We start from the raw sequence: 25,085 nt of genomic DNA, 5'->3' as shown, positions 1-25,085 counted from the left end.
AATTAAGGATGAAATGCTGATTAAGCCCTATTAATGGAAGTCCACGGTGTATTAAGATCTCCTCGGTTTCCCCCAGTGTCCCTTCTCTGTTCCAAGGCCCCACCCTCTGATGACCTTCAGTGGCTGTGAGGTGCAGGTCAGCTGTCCCTCTACGGACACTTGTCTGACCTTCTCTCACGACTGGACATGGGCTTCTGGGTTGTGGCCCCTTCTCACCCATCACACCGGGGGTGCGTGTTGTCACTGTGACTTACCACTGCTGCTGACCTTGGCCACAGGGCTGTCAGGTCACCGCCCCCCACCCCCGCCCAGCTCTCCAGGGTCCTCCCTGGAAGGACATCACTCTGCACAGCCCCACGTACGGTGGGGAGTCATACTCCAGGGCTCAAGGGCAGAGTGGCTACGCAATTTATGTGGAACTCTGCACAGGGACTTGTCTGTGCTTTCAATCATTTGCATCTAAACGTACAGACTCACGGACTCTGACGTCATACTGTGAGCTACAATCCAATCCACTTTACTCACTTGGTTGCTGGAACCCGGTTCCAGCCTTGGCCATCGGAAACCCTTCCAGCGGCTCCTCTGTCCCTCTGACGCACCCCATCGGTGAGGGTTTCCCATAAGCGCTGCCTCCGGTTGGACAAAATGCCCCAGCCTCGCCCTGTACACCCCCAGCCCCAGACTCAGCCATTTCCCCAAGGAGCCCCGGGTCCTGTCCCCAGAGGTGGGGTCAGAAGCCAAGATCTGGGCACCGGCAGTGCTCGCGGCCGCCGGGCGCCTTTACCTCCGGGCCCTCCCGGCAGACAGAACCAGGAGACACACACACACACACACACACGCTTCTTTTCCTCTCAGCCACGGGCATGTGTTCACTGGAGACAGACAGCTAGTTTCCTTCTGGAAAACAAAGCCCACGATCCCGCTGTCCCAGGACTGGACATGTGCCCTGGATGTCCTAAGGCCAGGGAGGCTCCGTATGGGCCACATTGTGGGGAGCGGCCTGAATCTCAGGAAATGAAAACTAGGGGATAGCTCAGGTCATGATCTCGCAGTTTGTGGGATCGAGCCCCGTGTCAGGTTCTATGCTGACAGCACGGAGCCTGCCTGGGATGCTCTCTCCCCCTCTCCCTGCCCCTCCCCCACTCGTGCTCAGTCTCAAAAATAAATAAAGATGATTATTTTTTTAAATCACAATGAGACCCCACACATCCACCAGCAAGGCCAAGAATAAAAAACTCTGGTGGGATCAAGGGCTGGCAAGGGTGTGGGGCAACCACTGCGGGACGGGGTGTGACGCTGCACCCTGGGACCCAAGCAGAACCACTCCTGGGTCCCTGCCTGGGAAATGAGAACGCAGAGCCATACGGCGACCTGCACGAGAATGCGCATCGCAGCTTGGTTCATAACGGTCAGAAGCTAAAAGCAGCCCTGGGTTTGCAAACAGAACTTAGAGAAACCAACCGGGGTGTCCCAGTGGAAAAGTGCTGGGCGCCAAGAAGCGAAAGCAGCTAAAACACGCAACGGGGACGGGTCTCGAAAGCAGGCCGAAGCGATGCCTGTGCTTCTCTCTAAAACACGCCCAGAAACATGGGTGGAGAGCAGCACAGATGTGAACGACCACAGAAGCAGGGACGGCAGAGCATGGACTACAGAAGAATCCAGGTGGGGGTACAGTAAGTGCTCGCTGAGTCTTAAGTCACGTCGCAGAAAATTTCGAAATACGACGGCTAAGAAAGAGCCTGCAGTGAGACACGACCTTATCCCTCTCGGGCTCGCTGACGCGTGCAAGCTGGAGCGGTGCCGCCTGGAGGCTGCAGCCGCTGCGAGTGGCCCCTGCGTGGACGACACACCCCAGAGCCAGCAGGAGCCACCCCGGTGTAGGGCACCCAGACAGGTGTGCAAGAACATTTACTTCTGCGTGTCTGCACGGCTGGAAGAAGTGGCCTGTTCTACACATGAGCCCTCCCCATAGCACTTGGGATCTGTGGTTAGGAATCAAGACCCTCCCCCCCGCCCCCCACGCGGCTCACCCCAATACGGAATTATTCACAGTCCCGCGTTTTCAGAGCATATGGGTTAGAACATAATACGGCTGCAAAAATCTTGATATGTTCACGGGGGGAGATTGATACACATCCATTTCTACTCTAATAAAAAGTGTTTCTATTGAGCCAACATGCAATCCTGTTTGGAAGTTTTCATTCTTGGTGACAGTGGAAAGGGCAATACAACAGAGTATGTCTATTTCCATCCACGCCGCATCTTACCTGCTTCGAGTAGCCCCCGTAGATGACAATGCTGCCCTGGGGAGTGACAGACATCTGGCAGCCCGATCTGGGGGTGGGCCCAGTCCCCGAAGGGCACAGTCTACTCCACGTGAACGTGTCCAGGTCAAAGGCGTACACGTCATTGTAGTAGATGTAATCTCTGGTTATAACATGGTGACACAAAAAGGCAGTAACATTAAAATGTGAACCTGGGGGCGCCTGGGTGGCGCAGTCGGTTAAGCGTCCGACTTCAGCCGGGTCACGATCTCGCGGTCCGCGAGTTCGAGCCCCGCGTCAGGCTCTGGGCTGATGGCTCGGAGCCTGGAGCCTGTTTCCGATTCTGTGTCTCCCTCTCTCTCGGCCCCTCCCCCGTTCATGCTCTGTCTCTCTCTGTCCCAAAAATAAATAAACGTTGAAAAAAAAAATTTTTTTTTTAAATGTGAACCTGATTAACTTCGAGGTAAACTTTGTACCACCTGAAACAAGTTCCCAGTTGAAAGTTGAAATCCACATGAAAGGGCTGGAGGCAGGTGTGAGTTTGTATCTGGAAACTAGAGATAACGCTAGCTTACAGAAATTCATTAATTTGCCTGGATCTGAAAGCCTTCCTAATCTGGAAGTGATGCTTCCTTACACAGTTTACAAAACCACAGTCTCACAAATACTTGCATCAGGTTACCATGCGTATCAGCTTAAGCTCATGAATTAGAGATTCCGGTGAATCCTCAGAACGGAGATTCCTGCAGCTGGGTCAGGGCCGTGAAGAGACCCCGAGCCGGGCAGGGAGCCGAGCCGGGCTGAGCTGAGCGTTGCGGAGACTGACAAGCCAGAGGCATGGCCCTGGCGCCCCGCAGCGGGACAGCGGCAAGGGGGCACGTGGCCCTGGGACTTAAGTTGCAAAGGACTCAAATGCAGAGGGCCTCGAGAAGGGGCCCCGTGCGTGGGGCGGCAGCAGCCCGGCCCGAGTCGAGGGGGGAATGCCGCCTCCTGGTACCATTTCACGGACAGCCGGGGCAAAGCCAAGGGGCCTCGGGTCAGAATTACACGGGAAGAGGAAGAGGTGCTCCCCAGGTACTCAAAACAGACAGCCAGGCTTCAGGTGGGAAATTCTACCACAGTCCGAGCAGTTTTGTCTCTCCTAGTAGAGCTAACCCAAGTCCGGCCCCCTGCAGCCAGCACACGGAAGGGCCAGCACAAGGCCGGTTTGCTGCGCCGCTCACGTGAACGCTGCGCACAGCGTGGGACACGGGACCAGTCGCCTGCAGGGTGGCCTCCCTGACTGGCACCCAGAGATGCGCCTTCTGTAGGATGGCTTTTCGTACATGAACTGAGGCGCTTGGAGGTGTTCAGTTCTAAGAAGACTTCGTTACATTCTCCCATCTCCTCGGATTTCACACTGCAGGTGTGCAGTAAAAAAATTCTATCCCGCACATAAATATCAACCGTTATTTGGTTTTAAAAAGCCCAACTAACTTGTTTAATATGGAAGGTTTCTTTACTTGTATCTCCTGGTGTCCTGTGTGTTTGAAACCTTCATAGTTTTAAGCAAGATTAACAGGTAATACTTCGAGAACAGTTCTGATTTTGGAAAAGCTGCAAATCACAACCATCGTGCAACTTGATCCACTTGATAACCCGTGCCTGCTTCAGCGGCACATACACCGTAACCTATAAGTTCCAAGGAGCAAGGCCTGTGTTGGTCTCCCCAGCCGTTTTGGGGCTGTTTAAAAAAAAAAAAAAAAAGTGTGAAGTCTAAATAATAGGTAACGATCCCTTAGGAATAAACGTTTAAAAACAGCCGGGGCTTCCTCATCCAAAATGGCTATAATCAACCGAACACCTGCAGGGCGGGAAGGGGCCCGCTGGAAATGAGTGATCTTTCGTGGAGGCCACAATCCACTGGGCATTCGTTCACCTGGTTTCCTCATCCGGGACGTGGGACCACGACCTGCCTGCCAACAGTATGGTCTTTGAGACATACTATTAAAGTGCGACTACACCCGAGTTACACCTTTAACAACACAGAATCATCCCTGTTTAACTTCAACTGTGCTTTCGAAATCCTCTCCTAAAGCATGTAAGAACTGATGTCCCCCTGTCAGTTAATAAAATACCTTTCTTCACAAAGAAAAACTGCAACTTTAATTGAGCCAAATCTACACCACAACGCCTCAACTGAGACCAGGGTGAGAGGGGTATGAAAAACAACAAGACTCGGCCTAACTCACCTCCCCCTTTGTATCCACGTACAACGACTTCTTTAGGAGCCAGGAATTATCAGAAAAAAATTGTGCAAATGGACCCACAATGCGACAAAACTGTTAGCGGTGCCATGACAACTAACAAACTGATTATTTCTTGAAGGATTAGGAGAGGGAAGCGTAAAACACGGCCAGAGAGACACCCCTATCCACCCTCCTCCACGTGGGGTGCACTCAGAGGAATGGCCTTCACCAGGCATGACAACAGCCCGGACGGATGTCGCACAACACAGTACCATATTAGGATGGTGACAGGCACACTAACCTGTCACCACGCGTCTTGTTTCTCGGGACCAAACTAAGGACGCTCCAGAGGCTGCCATGTGGACGACAGGCTCTCAACCAACCATCAGGGAACCTGCTGGCCCGACCTGGAGTGCATACACGTGGGATACACGAACGTGGCAGCTCGTAGCAATGCAGCCACAACACAGGGGCGCACCGCAGGCCCCTTTTTAGACACCACGGCAGAACGCAGGCTCTCACTGCGGGCCCCCCTGCCCAGCCACATCACCATCACCTGCGACTTTGCAGACCCTGTCCCAGGCCTACTGAGTCAGCCACCAGAGGGTGGGGCTCGGAAATCAGAGTTTTAACAAGCCCCCCGGGGGATTCTGTGCCAGGCTGAGAATCCTGTGGTAGATAGGTCTGGCCATACCACTTGCAGGGCACGGCGTAAAATAAAAACACAGAGCCCCTGGTTCAGTAACTATTGAGAATTTCAAGGCTGCCTCGGCTGCATATCCGTGAAGCTGGCTCTGGTTTTGGGGGATGGACAGCATTTTCCAGGAGCATTCAGAATGGTTCTTCCCACAAAAACCCACTCCTTTCTGCTTCAGGAAACACAGAGGTCCTCCTATCGGTACCAACCTCGTACTCTCATGGAAGCCACCGAAAAGTATTAACTGTCTCTTCCAGGCTACCATCCGATGTCCACTCCGACCTGAAGGGCCTCCTGTTGCCCTAAAATGGAAAAAAAAAAAAAAAAGAGAGAGAGAGAGAGAGCCCTTTTTACACCAACTTGTGTTTCACAAGCACTTACTGAGTACAATTTAATTGGACCACAGGCTACCAAGGCCATCCCGAGTCCAGCTAGCTGCTGCAAATGTGGACAGCCAGGCCCCACGACCTTGGAGTGAGGATTTCTCAGAGGCAGCAGGGACTTGGACAGAGAAACCGGACTCCATTAAGACAGCAAACCTCAGCTCTTCAAAATAAACCATGGTACAATCAAACAGCAAGTGACAAAGGGGAGGCAGATTTCTGCAAACACGCACCTGACCGATGACTTGCGTCCAGAAAACAAAGAATTCTCACTATCTCATGAGTAAAATAAATCCAATAAAATTATAGGCAAAAGACTGGGACAGAATATTGAAATAAAAACGGGAAAGAAAAGACACACGGATGGCCAATAAAAACAGAAAGAGACGGTGAGTACATCGCTCATCGGTCTTCGGTCAACAAGCCCAAGCTCAGCGCGTCCTGTGCCGAACACCGCCAGCGGCCCTAAGCAAACGGCGGGACCGAAGCCGAGCAGGTGTAAGACAGCACGACCAAGGGACTGTTCCTCACACCGTGAGACGCTCCTGGCACACAGCCCAGCAACGGGACACCAGATACTGACTCAGATGTGACAACACAAGGGCACAGAAAGACACACACACACACACACGCACGCACACACACGTTTAGAGAAGTTTTATTCATCACTGTCAAAAAACCGGAAGCAGCGAAGAGATGCTTCAACGGGGGAAAAGAGTAAAAGTGCGGTACATTCTCATGATGAAGGACTGTCGGCAACAAGCAGGATACACACGGTACGCATAGGTCTCGTAAACGTCACGCTCGACAGAAGCGGCATCAGAAGGGCACGTACTGTATGATTCTGCTTCTACGTAGGAGATTCTTAAACAGGCAAAATCAATCTATGGTGATGACAGTAGCTGCCTGGGGCCAAAGATTACAAGGGGAATGACGGCAAGCGGGCAGCAGAGAACTTTCTGGAGTGAGGATCACCTTGTCTGTCCCGGGTGTGGTAGTGGTTACACGGGCGTGCGTATTAGCTGAAACTCCTCTAACCGTCCACCTAAAAGGCAGGCATTTTATTGAACATGATTCTATCTCATTAAAACTGATCTAAAAAAATACGCATCAATAAATAACCAACAGAAGGGACTTCTGAGTTCTGGCTTGGCATGCAAGGGACTTGGAAGTCACCAGTGTGTCCCAACAAGTAACCGGGAAAGTCAACAACTCCTCTTAGACCCCCACAAAGGGAGGGACGCAGGTCAAACTGGTGGCCCCCAAATTAGGGACAGACAGGTGCGTACAGGAAGTCACACTTCCAGAAGCAGAAGCTCATGAGCAGAAACTGCAGGAACCAGAGCTTGACGGGAAAGCCTGGACAAACTGCCAGAGGCTCAGGGCAGCGGCTCAGAGAGTGAAACCCCCAGCGCGACCCAGTGACGGGGCCCCCAAGGTACTGTGAGACGTACTCCTAGGAGTTCGAGCGGGTTCCCGCAGGAAACGTCCCAGACACACGCCCTCGTGCTCCTGGCAAGGAAGGGGAGAAGGGACCGCTGTGAAGTGTGCCTGAACGAGGCCTGCCTTCAGGGAAACCCAGCTAAGGGGAGCCCACCCCGTACCCTGCGGGAGTACAATCGGAGCCAAGTCGACCTGGAGGAGACCCAACTCCCAAACTCCAAACTCCCTCTGGGCATGCCGGCCCGCCCAAGAAGCAGCGGGCCTGTGCAGTGAGCAGCAGCCCGGGCTCCACAAAGGACACAGACCTCATCACAGGGCTGGAGAGGGCCCCTTCCAGAGCCTCACTGCCACAGGCCTGACCTATGGACAGCAGTTTCTTCTAACTGGCCCATCACGTCCTGCTAGTGAGAAACACAAAGCACCCCAGAAGGCAAAAAGCACAGTCTGAAGGTTCCTAGCAAGCACCAGAAGCAGACAGGGGTGCCGGAATTATGAGACCAGGACTTTACCAACTGTGATTAATGCGCTAAGGGCTGCAACAGCTGAAGTAGACAGCAAGCAGGATAGGTGGGCAAGGTCAGGAGCGAGACGGAAATCCTGAGAAAGAACCACAAAGAGAGATCAAACCAGCAACAGAAACAAAGGCCACCGAGCATGCCTCCAAGGGGCTCGCGAGCAGGCTGGACATGTTTAAGAGCCTGGAGCCACAGGACACGGCAACACAGAGCTCAGAAACCAAAGACCAAGGAGAAGTAAGCCTGGGGGAAAGAAAACAACAAAAAACAGAACAGGATATCCGAGGACCGTGGGCCACTTACGCTACAAGGTGTAACAGAAGCACAGCGGCACTGCCAGAAAGAGAAGACAGAGGAATGGAAGAAAAACAGGAAACAATGAGCATTTCCCCAAGCTAAACTCTGACATCAAACTACAGATGCAGGAAGGTCGGAGAACACGGAGCAGGACGGGTGCCAGCAAACGATACCTAGACGTGTCGTTTTCAAGTTACAGAAAACCAAAGACAAAGGAAAAATCCTGGAAGAAGCCGCAGGACAGTACGCCTTACCTATCGAGAAACAAAGAATTACATCCAACTCCTGCTCAGAAACCGAGCCAGCAAGAAGAGTGGAGAGAAATATTCAAAGCAGGGAGAGAACTCTGTGCTCCGCAAAATCAGCCTTCAAAAGTAAAGGAGAAAGAAAATTTTCTCCGACGAACCAAACTTAAGGGACCTGGCCCAGCAGACCTGCCTCACAAGAAATGTTAAAGTCTTTTGGAGAAAAAAATATATATATATGGGTCAAAAACTCGAATCTACATGAAGGAAGGAAGACAAATGAAGAAATTAGTGAAGTCAAAATAAAAACATTTCATTTTTCTTATTCTTCACTGATCTAACGAGTAACAATTTGTTCACGACAGGAGCACTAATGTATTTGACTGTGTGTCCCTCACTACACACACACACACACACACGCGCGCACGCACGCACACACACACACACACACACACACGTTCTCACGTATGAGTAGGTGTCAGTGAAATGAAAGACGGCAGTCATACAGGGAGGGGCCAACAGAAGGAATTAGGACTATTTTGCTATTTCAAGGTATCCACACTACTCACGAAGTGGTACAATGTTATCTGAAATTGGACTCAGATTAGCCAGCTGTCAATGCAAGCCACTAAAAGTGGCAAAAAAATAACTGATGCTAAGAAAGGAGAAAAACTGGGATCTTATAACATGCTCCATTAAAACTACAAAAAAACAACAAAAAAAGTCAAACAAAAGAACAAGGAATAAGGGCAACAAATAGAAAACAGTAACAAATACAGTAGATATTAATCTAATATATCAATAATCATTTTCAACGTTAATGTTCTAAATACACCAATTAAATGACAGAGGTTGTCAGAGTAGATCAAAACACAAGACCCAGCTATGTGCTCTCCACAAGTAACCCACTTTACACATAAAGACACCTGCGGATGAAAAGTAAACACAAGGAGAACTAATTAGCTTCGATTAGCTGACAACTAATCAAAGAAAAGTAGGAGTAACTACATTGCAGACAGAGCAGACTTCAAAACAAGGAAAGTCACCCGGGACTTCAATTGCCATTACATAAGCATAAAGGGGTCAGTTCTCTAACGAGGCATAACAGTTCTTAACATGTACACACCCGACAACAGAACATCAAACTACGTGACGCAAAAATTAACAGAATAGCAAGGAGAAAAGAGACATCTGCTATCACAGTCAGAAAATTCAACGCCCCTGTCTCAAAACTGGACACAGCAGCAAAAATCCACAAGGACAGAGCCGAACTCAACAACACCATCAATCAACTGGATATAACGGCCATCTACAGACTACTTCATCCAACAAGGGTCAGAATACACATTCTTCTCAAGCTCACACAGAACACTCACCATGACAGACCATATTCTGGGCCAGAAAACACACCATTAACAAACTGAAAAGAACAGAAATCATACAATTTCTGCTTTTAGAGCACAGTGAGAATAAACTAGAAACCAGTAACAGAAAGAGAGCCAGAAGGGGCGCCCGGGTGGCTTAGTAGGTTAAGCGTCTGACTCTTGATTTCGCCTCAGGTCATGGTCTCACAGTCTCGTGAGTTCGAGCCCCACATCAGGCTCCACGCTGACAGTGCAAAGCCTGCTTAAGATTCTCCCTCTCTCTCTGCCTCTGCACCTCCCCGCCTCGTACTCTCGCTCAAAGTAAATAAATACACTTAAAAAAAAAAAAAAAAAGATAGATGGGAAATACAAAATACACAGATCAAACAACATATTTATAAACAACATGTGGGTCAAAGAAGAAATAAGGAGAAAATTTTAAATATTTTGAACCAAATGAAAATAAATATACAATTTATCAAAATTTGTGGGATACAGTGAAATGTATAGGATTGAATGCACACATTAGAAAAGAAGAAGGATTTAAAGCCAATAATCTAATTTTCCACCATAGGAAACTGGAAAAAAGAAGAGGAAACTAAACCCAAAACAGAAAAGAAGACATAATAAGAGAGCACAGCAGTACCTGGGTGGCTCAGTCAAACGTCCAACTTTTTTTTTTTTTTTTTACCTTTAAAAAAAAAATGTTTATTTTTGAGAGAGCACAAGCGAGCATGCAGGAGGGAGGGAGGGACAGAGAGAGAGAGGGAGACAGAGGATCCAAAGCAGGCTCCACGCTGATAGCAGCGAGCCCAATGTGGGGCTCAAACTCACAACCGGCGAGGCTATGACCTGAGCCAAAGTCAGACGGACACTCAACCAACTGAACACCCTGGTACCCCAAACATCCAACTCTTGATTTCAGCTCAGGTCATGATCTCACGATTTGTGGGAATGAGCTCCATCCACATCCCAGGGTCCATGCTGACAGCAAGGAGCCTGCTTCAGACTCTCTCCCTCTCCCTGCTCGCTCGCTTTCTCTCTCTCTCAAAATAAATACATACTTAAAAAAGGGAATTAGAGCAGAAATTAGTATTTTTGAAAATAGAGAAAAATCAACAAAACCAAAAGCTAGGTCTTTGAAAAGACTGACAAAATTGATAAGCCTCTAGCCAAGCTAAGAAAAAAGGGAGAGAACACAAATTACTAATATCAGAAATGAAAGAGGGGACATCACTACAGATCCCACAGAAATTAAAAACATGAATAAAAACAAAGAAAGCAATACCACGAACAACTCCATGCCCACAGATTTGATAACCTGGAAAAGGTGGACTAATTCCTTAGAAGACAGAATTTACCAAACTCCACATTAAAAAGTGGACAATCTGAACAGGCCTGCATCTATTAAAGATATTAATAATCTTCCAAAACAGAAAGCACCAGGCCGAGAGGCATTCATTGGTGAATTCTACCAAATATTTAAGGAAAAAAATTGTACCAATCCTCTACAATCTCTTTCAAAACATAGCTTCTGTCCTCTATCCAGCACTACTCTACACCCAAACCAAAGACATCACGAAAAAAAAGTCTACAGACCAGTATCTTTCAGGAACAGAGATGTAAAAACCCTCAATATTAACAAATCGAGTCAAAAAAAGTATGAAAGGAATTATATACCATGACCAAGTGGGATTTATCCTGGGTTTACAACAAGGCAAGTTCCACATTCTAAAATCAGTTAACATAAGCTTACATCATATCAAGAGACTAAGAAAGAAAAATCACAGGATCATACTGATCGAAGCAGAAAAAACTATTTGTCAAAATCTAACAACCATTCATGATAAACTCTCTCAGTAAACTAGGAACAGAGGGGAACTTTCTGAACTTGATAAAGGTCTACAAAAAACCTACGGCTAATATCCTACACAATAATGAGAAACTGAAAGCTTTTCTGCTAAGATCAGGTACAGAGCAAGATGTCCCCTCTCACCATCCCTTTCAACATTGTCGTAGAAGTCCTTGGTAACGCAACAAGGCAAGAAAAGGCAATAAAAGGTATAAATATTGGGAAGGAAGACAGAAAACTGTCTTTGTTTGCAATTGACATGATCTATGTAGAAAATCTGAAAGAACTGACAAGAAACTTCCTGGAACTAATAAGTGATTATAGCAAGGCTGTAGGCAGCAAGGTTAATACATAAAAGTCAACTGCTCTCCTAGATACCAGCAATGAACAAATGAAATTTGCAATTAAAGACAATACTACTTACATTAACATCCCAGAAATGAAATACTTAGTGTAAATATAACAATATATACAAGATCTATTTGGGGAAAACCACAAAACTATGAGGGACAAAAATCAAACAACTAAATAAACAGAGGAACGTCCTGTGTTCACGGATAGAAAGACTCAGTATTTCAAGACGTCACTTCTTGCCAACTTCAGCAATGGTTTCAATGCAATCACAATCACAATGCCAGCAGCAAGGACAAACTAATTGCAAAGTTTATATGCAGAGAGATAAAAAGATGCAGAACAACCAACACGATATTTAAGAACCAAGTGGGAAAACAGACCTATCTGACCTCAAGACTTACTGCAAAGCCATAGTAGACAAGACAGTGTGATGCTGGAAAAAGATTAAACAAAGAGATCGATGGGACAAAACAGAAAGCCCAGGATTAGATCCCCATGAATACGGTCAACTGGTCTCTGGCAAAAGAGCAAAGGCAATACGATGGCGCAAAGACGGCCCCTCCAACACATGGTGCTAGTTACTCGACACCCACGTGCCAAAAAATTAATCTAGACACAGACCTTACATCCTTCACAAAAACGGATCACAGACCTAACTGTAAAGCAACAGATTTGCTGGACTTTACTGAAATTTAAGCCTTCCGCTCTGCAAAAGACAGTATCAAGAGAATCAGAAGCCACAGCCTGGGAAAAAGTATTTTCAGAAGATACATCCACAAAAGGACCAAAATCTACAAACAAGTCTTAAAACTCAACAGCAAGAAAACAAGCAACCTGCTCTAAAAGGAGCCGACGCATCTGGGCACGCCTCCTAGATTCCTATGGATTACAAGCCTTGACTCCTACATGGGAGCCAAGTACTCCAGGTGCCTCTGCTCCCCGCATGCTGCCTCGGCAGCTCTCAGGGCCCGGCTCTCCGTCGAGTCCACCTTCCACAAAGACCCCAACGAGTCCCGGCTGCAGGGGAGGGCCACAACCCGAACCACGCTGCGCAGCACACTCTTTCTATAACGCGTTAGTTTCATTTCCTCTTGTGCACTCTACAGAGCTACCCCCAAAACCAGGTGCCCGAAAAAAATACATCAACACACAGACTCTCAGAAGAAAATGGAGCTCGAACTACCCAACCAAATGCCTCCTCCTTGGCAAATTCCTGGCGAACAGCTCGTCACACATGGCTGTGAGGACCCCCAGGGTCTTCCCTCTTCCAAGCCAGATCCAATTCCATTCTCCTCGTCTTTCCTCAAATGCCTCATCACCTGGTTTCTCTCCCCTAAGGCCCTCAGTTTCTGAACGTCCATTCAAAACGTGTCACTCAAAAGGACTGCCTCCTCAGTGGCAGCAAGTCCACCGAAGGTATGCGACACCCGTTCTCGGAGCCACGTCCTGTCACCCAACCTTCAAGCACTGGCCTCTGGGCAGCCTAGCACATGCCGATGCCACCCAGGATTACAAGTTACTAAATCCCTCCTCGCCTACTAGCAAGGACAGCTGTTTTCAGTCAGCTCTCTTGACCCTATATTTGCATGCAACCGACGAGGGACGCTTCTCTCACTTCAATTACATCTGGCTGGATTTGGTCCACGAAGGTAGTTTTGGATGCTGGATTGGTCAACCAATTTATTTGCTCTCCCTCCCGGCTTTGTATCACCCACAAATTTAGTAAGCGCATTTTCTTATCCAAATTCATGATAAAAGTACCAAACGAGCAAGGCTCAGAAGGAGCGTCTGGGCCCGCCACAGGTTCACGCAGTTGCTGGGCGCCGACCTCAACTGGCACTCTGCTCCGCACGGCGGCAGCGGTGCCCTGGGGGCTGGCCACACTCCACACTCCGTCCCTCCGTGCCAGCTGCCGAGGAGACCACGCCGCAAAACTGCACATTAGAGAGGCCGAGTAAGAAGAAAAACACCATGCATGCTGGCAACAAGCCAATTCCCTTTTGAGGAATCTTCTGATATAATTCTTTCAAAGTACAATCTGCGGAACAGGTTCAACAACTAAACTAGCATGGTCGCTTCTGATCCCACTTCAAGAAAAGTTACGCAGGAGAACCCGAATGCTCCGGGAGCCTAAAGGCCGTCGTTACACGCCTCCCTGTGGCCAAGATGCTCCCGCCAGGTTAAGGGCCTCCTGTGCTTCCTGTCCACGAATCTGAAGGGTGTTCTGTCCTCTGGTGAGCCGGGCACGAAAGACTCAATTCCCTGTTTCTGGCAGCAGCCACGTATCACTGTTTGGTAACCAAAACGGGAAAAATTTTCTATAAAAAGACTCCATATACCCCTTTAGAAAAATAAAGCCAACCAAAAAAGCCTGTTTATATCTGAATCCCCAACAGGCTCTTTTCAATTGCCGTCACTCCTAAATACGGAGTCTTAGAAAATTAACAAGTCCTACTCAGCCAGATCTGTATGTGGCACAAAAATACATGTGTAATGTTGTGGGAGTGAGTGCTTTTAAGTGCACTGGAGCTACGTGCAGAATGGCATTCCAACAGGGCAAGGTGCCACTCGGCATCACCCGGGCCCCTCTGTGGGGACGTTTACAGAAGATGTGGAAGCATCAGCTAGCTCCACGGCTCAGCGCGCAGTGTTGAGCGCTTGGTACGCAAATGCTTCCGTGAGCGCTCTGAAAGCTGACACCTGACGAAACTATACACTACGGTCCCGTGCCAGCCGGCCCGGAGACATTTAGTGAGCAAAGGAACCACTTCTCTCTTAATCCCTGAGATTCAAGGTCACACAGGAGGACCCAACAGGGAACTCAGTCCAGTGGTGCATCCTCAGAACAGAAAAGGTCCCCTCTCCAAGAATGGCTGCAACACGGCCTGGGCAGGAAGCATGTACGAGAGCATCTCCCTTTTCATTTCAAACAACGTACCTTTGGAATTCGGCCCCACTTTTCCACGGATCAACTCAACCGATCAACAAATTTTGGGCTTGGTAAGTCTAACGGTCTTGAATCGCACTGTATGGAAAAATTAGTGGCAGTCTCTAGAACCCGGGCCGCCTATCAGGCTGCATCCCTGTTTTACTTCACTAAGTTGATATTAAAACCACTATCTGTGGGCGTCCATCCTCCACTAGGTGCGCTCCTCTTACAGGTTTTCATTCCTCACATCGACCAGATGAGATGTTACCTTTTCTTAATTTTTTAAATGTTTGTTTATATTTGAGAGAGAGAGCGCGCGTGCACGCGCACGTCCAGGGGAGCGGCAGAGAGAGAGGGAGACACACAACCCGAAGCAGGCTCCAGGCTCCGCGCTGTCAGCACAGAGCCCGACACGGGGCTCGAACCCACAAACCGTGAGATCATGACCTGAGCCGAAGTCAGACACTTAACCGACCGAGCCACCCAGGAGACCCTGGCAGATACTATCTTTAATCCCATTTTACAGATGAGAACATCAAGACCTGGAAGTCAGGAAACACACTAGGCTAGTCAGTGGCAGAGCCAGAACGAAAATGAGACAGTCGGGCCCCAGAACTCACACTTGCAACCACGGATTCAGACGCTGAACTATCCTGAATGAAGCTGGAAATCTGAGAACTACAGGAATCTTTGCACCAAAGCCTGACCACTTACCCTAATGACAGTTTTAAAGTCTCCCACCCTCTGTGTGTGTGTGTCAGACTCCCTTCCTCCCCAAGCACGGTGAGAGTAGAGTGATGGTGAGTCAGCAGGAAAGGAGCAGGGGGTCTACCCACACTCTTGCTCCCACTTCTCCAGGTACTGGCTCCACTCACAGCTGTGGGGGAGGCCAGGGAGCCCCCAGACCACGAGCCCCACGGCTCACCACAGAACCTGGAGGGCAGGACGCGCGTGTCCGCTTTCAACTGCGTTTCACGTCCCCAAATTCACACTTTAAAGTTATGAGGCGTGGTCTGATTTCAGCTGACTCGTCACTGTCCTTCCAACAGGATCAGACAAATAACTCTGACCCCTCTGCTAACGATTCTTCTTCCCCGGGATGCTTGTTTTTGTTAGACACCGTGTGAACACATACACACGGAGTGTGTGGGTTTCGCTGAGGGCCAAATGCTGGCTCCTTTCTCAAATCAAGAGAAAACAGCGTGCGCACATGTGCACATACACATTCTCTTACACGCTTCTGTGTATTTTTTCATTCAACCAATTTTTATTGCCTCTCCTAACTGCTCTGATGCCTATAAAAATATATTAGTTGTACACAAACGTTCCTGGCAGCATTGCTCAGAGATGGAAAAGTGGAAACAACCCAAATATCCATCAGCGAATGGATGGATGAACCAAATGTGACCCATCCGCAGTACAGAGTATCTACTGATACAGAATGACCTTCAAGACTGTGTGAAGTGAAGAGTCGGTGACAAGGGCACAAAGGGCGCAAAGGCCGTGGGCCTGTGGCTCTGACAGAGGCAGACTGGAGGCGGCCGGGGATGGAGGGAACGAAGCATCTTCTGGAGGGAGGTGGCAGGGCTCTAAACCGAGACAGCAGTGATGGCCGCACCGGTCTGTGAACACGCGGAAGGCCGGGGAACTTCACACTGTGAGAGGGTGACTTCACGGTAGGCGAGTGGCACCCGGAAAGGCAGAGTCTGTGAGCAGCCTGGCCTCCCTGTGCGTGGTCTTTGAGTCACAGGTAACTGGCTATGGCGGCACCAGATCCAGAAACAGACGGAGAAGGCGCCAAAATCCTTGTCCCCGTGCCCAACCGCGCCTCCTGGTGGTACGGAGGAAGGCAGCGGTGGCCTCTAGAAATGCTGCCTCTTGAGTGTGGAGGCGGACCCGACCCGGTGTGGCAGGGGAAGGGACGAGAGCACCCGAGGGCTCTGTGCAGTGGCCCCGGCAGTTCCTCTCTCCCCAGCCCCTGCTCTGCTCGCTCCCGCGGAGAAGCCCCTCAGCGCAGGGAGTGCCCACGGGAAACGGGGTGCGGGGAGGAGAGGCAGGCTCAGGGCGCACCCCGCCCCCATGGCAGCCCCCGAGCCCCAGAACCGCCCCCGTCTCTCGGCCTGGCCGTGTGAGGTGTCCTCTGGCCATCCCCGAATGCCCTGCCTGCTGACCCCCGCCGGTCTGGCGTCTCCACCACAGGGGTGGCCAATTTCCATCACGCTGACCTGAGGAGACCCTCAAACACACTGATCTCGGCAAACACCACGCACCAGCCGTGATGGGCTGTCTGCGCCCCTGCCCCCCATTCCTGTGTTGAACCCTGACCCCTGATGTGACAGATGGGAGCAGAGGCCTCTGGGAGGTGATGAGGGTTCGAGGAGGTCATGAGCGTGGGGCCCACGATGGGAACCGCGTCCTTTGGAGAGGAGAAAGAGAACTCTCTCCACGAGCAAAGGCCACAGGAAGACACCACACGCAGGTGGCTGTCTGCGACCCAGGAAGCAGGCCGTCACCCGTCAGCGAACCTGCGGACTTCCAGCCTCCAGTGTGGTGAGGTCGGCCTCTGCAGGGAAAAACCCCGGTCCGTCGCCACTCGTGCCCGCCGCCTGAGCGGACCAGGGCGCTAACCGTCCGGGGGGTCGCGGTCTCTGGAGAGTCTGCTCCGGCCAGTAACCCGACAAGCCTTCCACGATCCGGGGGGAGGAGGCGACTGCTCGATCGCGGCCCCTCCGCCTCTCCTCTGCCATTAAACGCGACGCGGGCCCTGCGCCACGAGTGACCTGCTCTCAATTTCACACAGGTGCACCCGCATGTGAACACACACCAGCCCCCGTCCCTACCCCTGGAGGAGATGCGGCTGGGAAGGGGGAAAGACTGCGTTTTCTAGAAAAAACAAACCCAACGCTGTCAGAATCTATCGACCGAACCAGCAGCCCCCATCAAGGGAGAAAAACCCAGGGCAGCTATGCTGGGGCCTCCCGGCGAAGACAGAGACCGAAGGAAATCTCAGCACGCGCACGCGCAGCGTCACGGAGGCAGCCGGCCACTGCCGGCTCTGCACTTCAGCCTTCCTGACGCAGTAACCCCGTGACCTCTCCTCTCGCTCTCAAACCACTGTGATGTCAAGCCAGCATCGGTCGCTGCAACCCAGAACGTAAGTGGAGACGACAGAAGACCGCTGAGGGTCTGTCTGGCGTCACAGGAGCCCCAGAGGCCCCAGCGGAGACGGAGAACGCCCGGCCCTGGCGCGACAGCTGGAGCTCACCTGGGGGGCCACGGGCTGGGCCAGTCGGTACCAGCAGCATGCAGGACGGCTTGCCAGGGCATGCCAGGGCTGAACGCACACACGCCTCACGGCCCCGTGGCCTCACTCCACTTGGACGCACACTCGACAGGAGTGCGCACGCTCACCGGGAATGCTGACAGTGGCACCCCTGCCCTTGCGATAACCGTGGAACCGGTGACTCTACGATACCCGCCGCCGACCGGACGCAGTGTCCCATTTCCAGAACAGATTAAACAGCCCCAAGACAAATACACCATGACCACAGGCAACACAGACAAATCTCACAAAAACAGTGCTCAGTGCGAAGGCTGAGGCAAGAGTCCGTTTACGGGACGTTCAAAACAAACCTCATCTGCTCTCAGGGCGGGCACGGGGGAGTGACCGCGAGGGGTACACGGGGGCTGGAGGGACGGGGAGAACTCTCTTCTGCATCTGAGCGCACAGGTGCGTTTGCTTTTGTAAAATTCACTGAGCTGCCCAGGACCACGTACATCCATCAGAGTTTACTTTTTAATAAAGCGCTTTCACAGAAACCAAACTGGCATCTGGTCCCTTTTCGGCCATCAGCACCACGCGGAGAGGCCACCCTGCAGTAACTCTGGTGGCTGCAGAGGTGCTCCCCACCAGGCACAGCACCGGACAGGGCACAGGCGCTGGGGACTGCATTTGGTACCTGTCACACCCACCCAGGCACTGCGACACTACTCGGGGCAGTGGCTGGACCCGGTCAGGTCACACAGCTCCGGGTGGCAGAACGAGGCATGCAGTGTGATGCGACTCAGGGCCCCTGCTCTTCTTTCCACGCTAAGCATCCAGGGCTGTGAAACAGGGACACACACAGGCACAGGTGGATCAAGGCCCCCCTTCCGGTGACCTGACTTCAGATCTCAGAAGAGCGGCTCTTCCCTGGCTCCCCTCTGCAGGCCCTGACCTTTCCCGCTGGAGAGCTGAAGTTGTTTTCCCCTGATGGGCCCATGCACGCCAGGGTGGGTGGGACACGCTTGCTGTGTTAAGAAATGAGAAGCGACCAGGCAGCGAGAGGGAATCCATCCCGCCCTTCCACCAGAGAAATCTGTTTGGCAGCCAAGAGAGGGGCTAAATCTACGTGTCGATTTAGTACAGCTGATGCTGGCCTTTACCAACGCGCAACCCTTCTCTCGAGGCCTCCCCGACTGTAAAACTACCCGCACGGCAGTGGGACACGTTTACTGAAAGATGAATTCACGGTGCCGGGCCAGTCCTGGAAGAGTCAAGCTCACGGCGGGCTCTGCCTGTTCCTCCTGAGCGATACGAACCCACAGCCCCGTGGGTTCTCCTGAGCTCAGAGACCTTCCCCAGAAACAGTACGCTCAGTCTGCGTTTTGAATGCCTCTCCCTACTTTTCTTATAGATCAGCAAGACCAGACCACGGAGGACAGCGGCCCTCTTCCAACGGCAGCCACTGCGCCAGGGCGTGGACCACACCCCGTCACAAGGAGCAGCAAGGAGCAGCGGCCGCAGCCTAAGCCCACAGATGGCAGGCTTGAGCCAGCGGTGCATGTGCCCTCTGGCACAGTCCTACTGGGCCCAGCCCCTCGGGCCAGCAAAGCCCCACCAGGAAACAGGGTGGTGCTTTCATTTTGCCACAATCAGCGAAATTACGAAAGCACTATCTACACGACCTTACTTGTTAAGGATCTAAGGAATCTAAACGAGCTCTCTTGCTTACAAAAGGGCAGCAGGCGTTCTCACATCAGTGAACAAGGCTCAAAACTGGCACGAGACCGAGACCAGAGGACAAGTAAGTGGGGCTCCCGCTGCCGTCAGGGTCACTGAGTGGAGTGGGTAGAGGTTAAATACAATGCAGATTCCTGAGCCCCGTTTTAAACCTGCTCTGAACCAGACTCGATGTCTGGGGTGAGGGCAGGGAGGCGTGTTTGTGAAGCTCCCAGGGTGCTCGCGGGTGCAGGAAAGCCCAAGAATCAAGAACAGAGGTATTAGCTCTGGGCCGCGTCCCCAGGCTGCCAGGGCTCCCAGCCACGGACGCCACCGACGCTTGCTGGGACCGCCTCAACCGTTCTCCGAGGAACCTCCCCGAGTGCCAGTAAGGACAGGAAACCGCCCCGCAGCAGCGGAAACTGCCGCCCCCGAGGGGGAGGACCGCCAGAGGGCCGGGTGGAGTCTCTGTGGGGCGACAGACGCCAGGGGAGGGGCTCAGAGACACAAGTGCCCTCTGACTCCGCAACCCTCCTTCCAGGCACCTCAATGTTACCGAAGGGTGAGAACTAAGCCTACCTGGAGAGAAGGACGACCTCCTGATCAGAAAGACAAGACCAGAGAGATGGCGACTCTCCCGGAGCGCAGTCTACAAACGCAAGCAATCCAACCAAAGTCCCACTGGGATGTTTAAAAAGACAACCTGAAAATCGGATTCTGGAACTCACGTGAGGAAAACGCACAAGAAATGCGTGAGGGGAGAAGACCCGGGCCGCAGGAGCGCAACGGAGGGGTGCTGAACAGGTGCGAGGGGCGGCGAGCCAGCACAGCACCCGGACCCACCGGACCTCCGGCCGCGTGCGCACAGGTTCTCCGGAGCCCTTGGCGGGCACGGGCGCACGCACACACCCCGGGCTTTCCTCTCAGGCACGTGCTGTTCTGCTTCGTGGGCTTTTCATGGAGGTTTCCGTGTTAAAACGAGAGGGAGCGTTTCTCCGGGGCACGCTCCCATCAGTGCACTCGGGGCCGAAGCGTGCGCACGTGTCCCGTGACAGCAGAGTGGCGGTGCAGGCGACACCAGCTGCGGCTCGCCTTCTCCCGTCCTGGGCGCGGTTTCCCATCATGCCGCTCGCCACTTTACAGGAAGCCTGGGCTGCCCTCGGGGCACCGCCTCCCACACAAAAAACTTCCCGGGGTCACACGCGTCATGTCTCGCGGCTCCCGGTGCAGTGGGACACCCATCTGCAGGCGCGCCGGGCCGTGGAAAGCTGCGCCGGTGCGAGAAAGGGCCGCGCCTGCTCACTTGCCTCACTGGTCTCGGGACAACCCCGGGGGCAGGCGGGGTGGGTGGCGGGGCCGCACCCCGAGGGCCGAGGCACCAAGAGTTTCGGGAAGGCTGGGGCCCAGCGCCTGAGATGATTAAGGGTGGGAGACGACACGCCAGAGGCAGGGCAAACATGAGCAAAAACGTACTGGGACCTCATCAAGATAAAGAGCTCCTGCACGATGAAGGAAACAACCAATAAAACTAAGGGGCAACCGTCGGAATAGGAGAGGATGTTTGATACCTGATAAAGAGTTAGTGTCAAAAATCGATAAAGAACTTACCAAACTCAACACCCCAAAAGCATAATCCACGAGGAAATGGGCAGAAGACCTGAACAGACACTTCTCCCAAGAAGACGTCCAGGTGGCTCACAGACACATGAAAAGATGCTCAGCATCACTCACCATGAGGGAAATACAAATCAAAACACACTGAGATACCACCTCACACCTGTCAGAATCGTGAAAACCAACCACTCAGGAAACAACAGATGTTGGTGCAGATGTGGAGAAAGGGGAACCCTCTTGCCTCGCTGGTGGGAATGCAAACTGGTGCGGCCACTCTGGGCAACGGTATGGAAATTTCTCAAAAATTTAAAACTAGAACTACCCTACAATCCAGCAACTGCCCTACGAGGTATTTACCCAAAGGATACAAAAATGCAAATTCAAGGGGGCACATGCACCTTGATGTTTATAGCAGCATTATCTACAATAGCCAAGATATGGAAAGAGCCCAAATGCCCACTGACTGACAAACGGATAAAGATGATGTATAGACGACGGAACATTATTCACAGACCAAAAAGAAGGAAATGTCGCCATTTGCAGCAACATGGATGGAGCCGGAGAGGATGTTATGCTAAGCGAAGTCATGTCAGCGAGAGAAAGATACCATACGTGTTTCACTCCTATGTGGAATTTAACAAAACACATGAACATACGGGACCGCGAGTATCAAGGGAAGCAAACCACGAGAGACTCTGAACGATAAAGAACAAGCTGAGGGCTGATGGAGGCGGTGGGTGGGGGTGGAGGGCACGTGTCGCAGTGAGCACTGGGTGGTATATGTGAGTGATGAATTCTACTCCTGGAACCAATACTACACTATGTGTTAACTAAAACTTAAATAAAAATCTGAAAAAGAGAAAATTAAAACAAGTACCTGTCTCTGGCGCTCTGCCATCTAATCAGAAAAAAGAGTAGGAGACAACAAAGACGAGGAAATGGACATCTGTCACCAGGTACTGTCTTGTGACACCACTTGGGACTTTCTGCTCCACCAGCAGGCTCAAGACAGAAGACACCTCCTAACGATCAACGCGTGAAGCAACAGAGCCCAGAAGCCCGCTGGTCATTTAAGTCTCCTCGCAAACAGAATCAGGGGCAGAGCTGGCGACAACCCTCCGCCTCGTGACTCCCAGGTCTGTGCCCACGGGCTGCACCTTCTAGTCAGAGGATGCTTGCACGTGGCCCAAGGACCACTCGCAGCGGCGCTCTGTCCCTCACCCACCGGAGCCGAGGTCCTCACCCAGAAGGAAGGCCGGAAAAGGGACAACTTAGACGCAAAGGAAAGTAAAGCCCACGCCCTTTTCCCGCCCCGTCACTCCATCCAGACTAAAGCCCGGAAGCCTCACCTCCGCGGTTTCCCGCTAGTTCCGAACAGGCCCTACGACACACCGCGTACTTCGGCAAGCGTTCAAGCACCGAGGGACCGCTTTCTCAGGGACCACTTCCAACACGGGACAGAGGCCGTGAATGCCGTGCATGCGTGCTGGGGTGACAGCGGGCCCCGGGCCGCATCAAGGCAACGGCGGCCACGGCAAGCCCCTCCGAGGGTGCATCCCCTAGCTGCCCTACGTCCACAGTGCCCCCCTGCTTCCGTGTGACAGACACCCGTGGCACGTGCCACACAACCGGGAGAGTCTGAGGGCCACGGGGAGGTGTGCGCACCAGCGAGCGGCTCGGGGCGGCACCGCCGGCAGCACGGGCCCCGCTGAGCTGCGGCCAGAGAGCCGTGGGTGCTCGCGGAGCCCGTCGCTGTCCCTCGGCCGGCCGTTATTATGGACAAAAAGCTACTCAGACGGACAAAAATGCTAAGAAGATGTCTTGAATCAATTCGCCAGACACGGACAGGCAACAAATAACGAGTGGGTTCTTAGAAGTACACAAGCAAAGCGAGAGAGACGACAAAGAGCGCGTGCTCTGGGTCTAAATACTTTGAAATGGAGGCTAAAAGACCAAGTTTCAACAAATACGTAACAAAATCCATTTTTCATACGAAAACCACTGGACTGCTATGCCCACCAAGACCAGGATCCTTTCCCAAAGCAAGTAAGAGAAAGGGAAACAAAGTTGGTGGCGGGTGAAGTGCGCAGAGGCGCTCCAGTGATCACGTCTCCTGCGGCAGGGTTAGCGGAGCTTGCGGTCTACACTTGAACCGGCACAGCGGCCTCCACGGGGTCAGCGCCCAGGCCCCACGCTGGTCGGAGCTGCTGGGAGCCGGCCCCGACAACCTGGCACCGGCAGTCTCCTAGGAGGCTCATCATCACATTGAGTGACACAGTGACAGACCGTCCCTTGGGCCTAGGACCCGAGAAGGGTGCGGCCCCACGCCCGAACCCTGCAATCCGGCGCCTGCCCCGGCCGCTGAGGAAGCTCCGGTCTGCTGCTCTGACAGCGGAGACAGAACCCTGCACCTGGGCTGTGCGCGGCCCCGGTAACTGGGCACAAGCCCCCCCGAAGGATAAAGCCAACTAACACTACTTTCCACGTCGTTCCGCTGTCATTCTGGTGACGTGCAGCTCCAGCTCTGACCGGCGGAGAACGTGCAGTACGACGTGACACTCACGTCGTCATCGTCACCGACGGGGGCAGAAATCAAGCACCGACGACGGCAGAGCCTGGTTTATTGAGAACATCAGGAAGGCCCTGCCCGCTTTCCTCTCCTCTTTCCAGCTCTGCTATGTCAACTTGACCCAGACAGAGCACTCCCTTGGGGGAAACAGCAGCAAGCTGAAACCCAGAGCTGCCTCCGACGGCCGAGGACGAGAGCTGCGCCCCAAATGACACATGCAGGCGCAGCCGAGGGCGGACGGGACGGCAAGCAGGGACGCGGCGCTGGCCCCCGCAACACCCTCAACAGAGTCCGGCGCCGGGCAGCTGTTGAGAAGGAGCGAGAGGAAAGACAAGCTCTGCCTTCGCTGCGGTGACCGCAGGGCTGGTCTCCCGGGGCTCTGACATCGTGCTCTGCGGAGCCAGGGGATCTGACCGCGTCACTGCGCACGCGGAACGCCGGCACAGGACAGCGGCCAAGGCCAGAGGTCGGGCCCATCACCCGGCACCTTACCTTACTTGCTCCCAAGTCTTGGTGGCCAAATGCAGGACCCAGAGATCCCTGTAGTGGTAGAACTGCTCTCCGTCGGGAGAGGCAAACTCCCCTCCGAAGATCCACAGCTGACCCCCACCTCGGGGCACCACCACAGCCTGCGGGAAGAAGGCAGAGGTCAGGGCCGGCTCCGCGTCCGCGAGGTCCACCAGAGCAGTGCACCCGCAGTCGCGGCCAGCGCCCGCACTCAGCCACCACCTTCCCCTGCGTCTGAGGGGGAAATTCCTCAAACCTCCTGCATCCGGCAACTAAGCTTCCACGGACTCCTAGGTTGCAAAATCTATCTAGATGACCTCGCATCTCGTTAAGATGGACAAAATTATGTCAGAAGTTACGTCAGATCTAACACAAACTGACAGAGGGCTTCCTTTTTATTAAACATTGACATATTTGTATGTATAAATGCCTGTCCTCGTTATTCCCTACCCTGGCTATCTGGCACGCACGCCTGACACTGCACTAACACACATGTGGTATGTAACGTTTACACGCTCATCTTTAAAAGACGTAAGCACAGGGGCGCCTGGGTGGCTCAGTCGGTTAAGCGTCCGACTTCGGCTCAGGTCACGATCTTGTGGTTCACGAGTTCGAGCCCCGCGTCGGGCTCTGTGCTGACAGCTTGGAGCCTGGAGCCTGCTTCCGATTCTGTGTCTCCCTCTCTCTCTGACCCTCCCCCCATTCATGCTCTCTCTCGGTCTCAAAAATAAATAAACGTTAAAAAAATTAAAAAAATTTAAAAAAGCGTTAAAAATAAAAGACGTAAGCACAATAGTAACGGCAAGCAAAAGCAGGGAAGTGCCCTTGGGCCGCACGCCCAGG

At 52.4% G+C, this 25,085-nt stretch overlaps 1 protein-coding gene across 3 annotated transcripts in view; it reads right to left on the bottom strand.

The window, feature by feature from the left end:
- The window catches only part of KLHDC4 (kelch domain containing 4), a 65,188-nt gene that overhangs the window by 20,849 nt on the left and 19,254 nt on the right, over positions 1-25,085 (bottom strand). For all 3 annotated transcript variants that reach the window (XM_053210269.1, XM_053210270.1, XM_027076383.2), the window contains exons 5-7: positions 24,228-24,364; positions 5,399-5,491; positions 2,268-2,427 (exon numbers count right to left, since the gene is read on the bottom strand). In XM_053210269.1, the coding sequence (XP_053066244.1) occupies positions 2,268-2,427; positions 5,399-5,491; positions 24,228-24,364 (390 nt within the window). The remainder of the gene's footprint in view (positions 1-2,267; positions 2,428-5,398; positions 5,492-24,227; positions 24,365-25,085) is intronic.

Source organism: Acinonyx jubatus, chromosome E2, assembly GCF_027475565.1.
Source record: "Acinonyx jubatus isolate Ajub_Pintada_27869175 chromosome E2, VMU_Ajub_asm_v1.0, whole genome shotgun sequence".
NCBI classification, from domain to species: domain Eukaryota; kingdom Metazoa; phylum Chordata; class Mammalia; order Carnivora; family Felidae; genus Acinonyx; species Acinonyx jubatus.
This window is presented reverse-complemented; position numbering and strand designations above follow the sequence as displayed.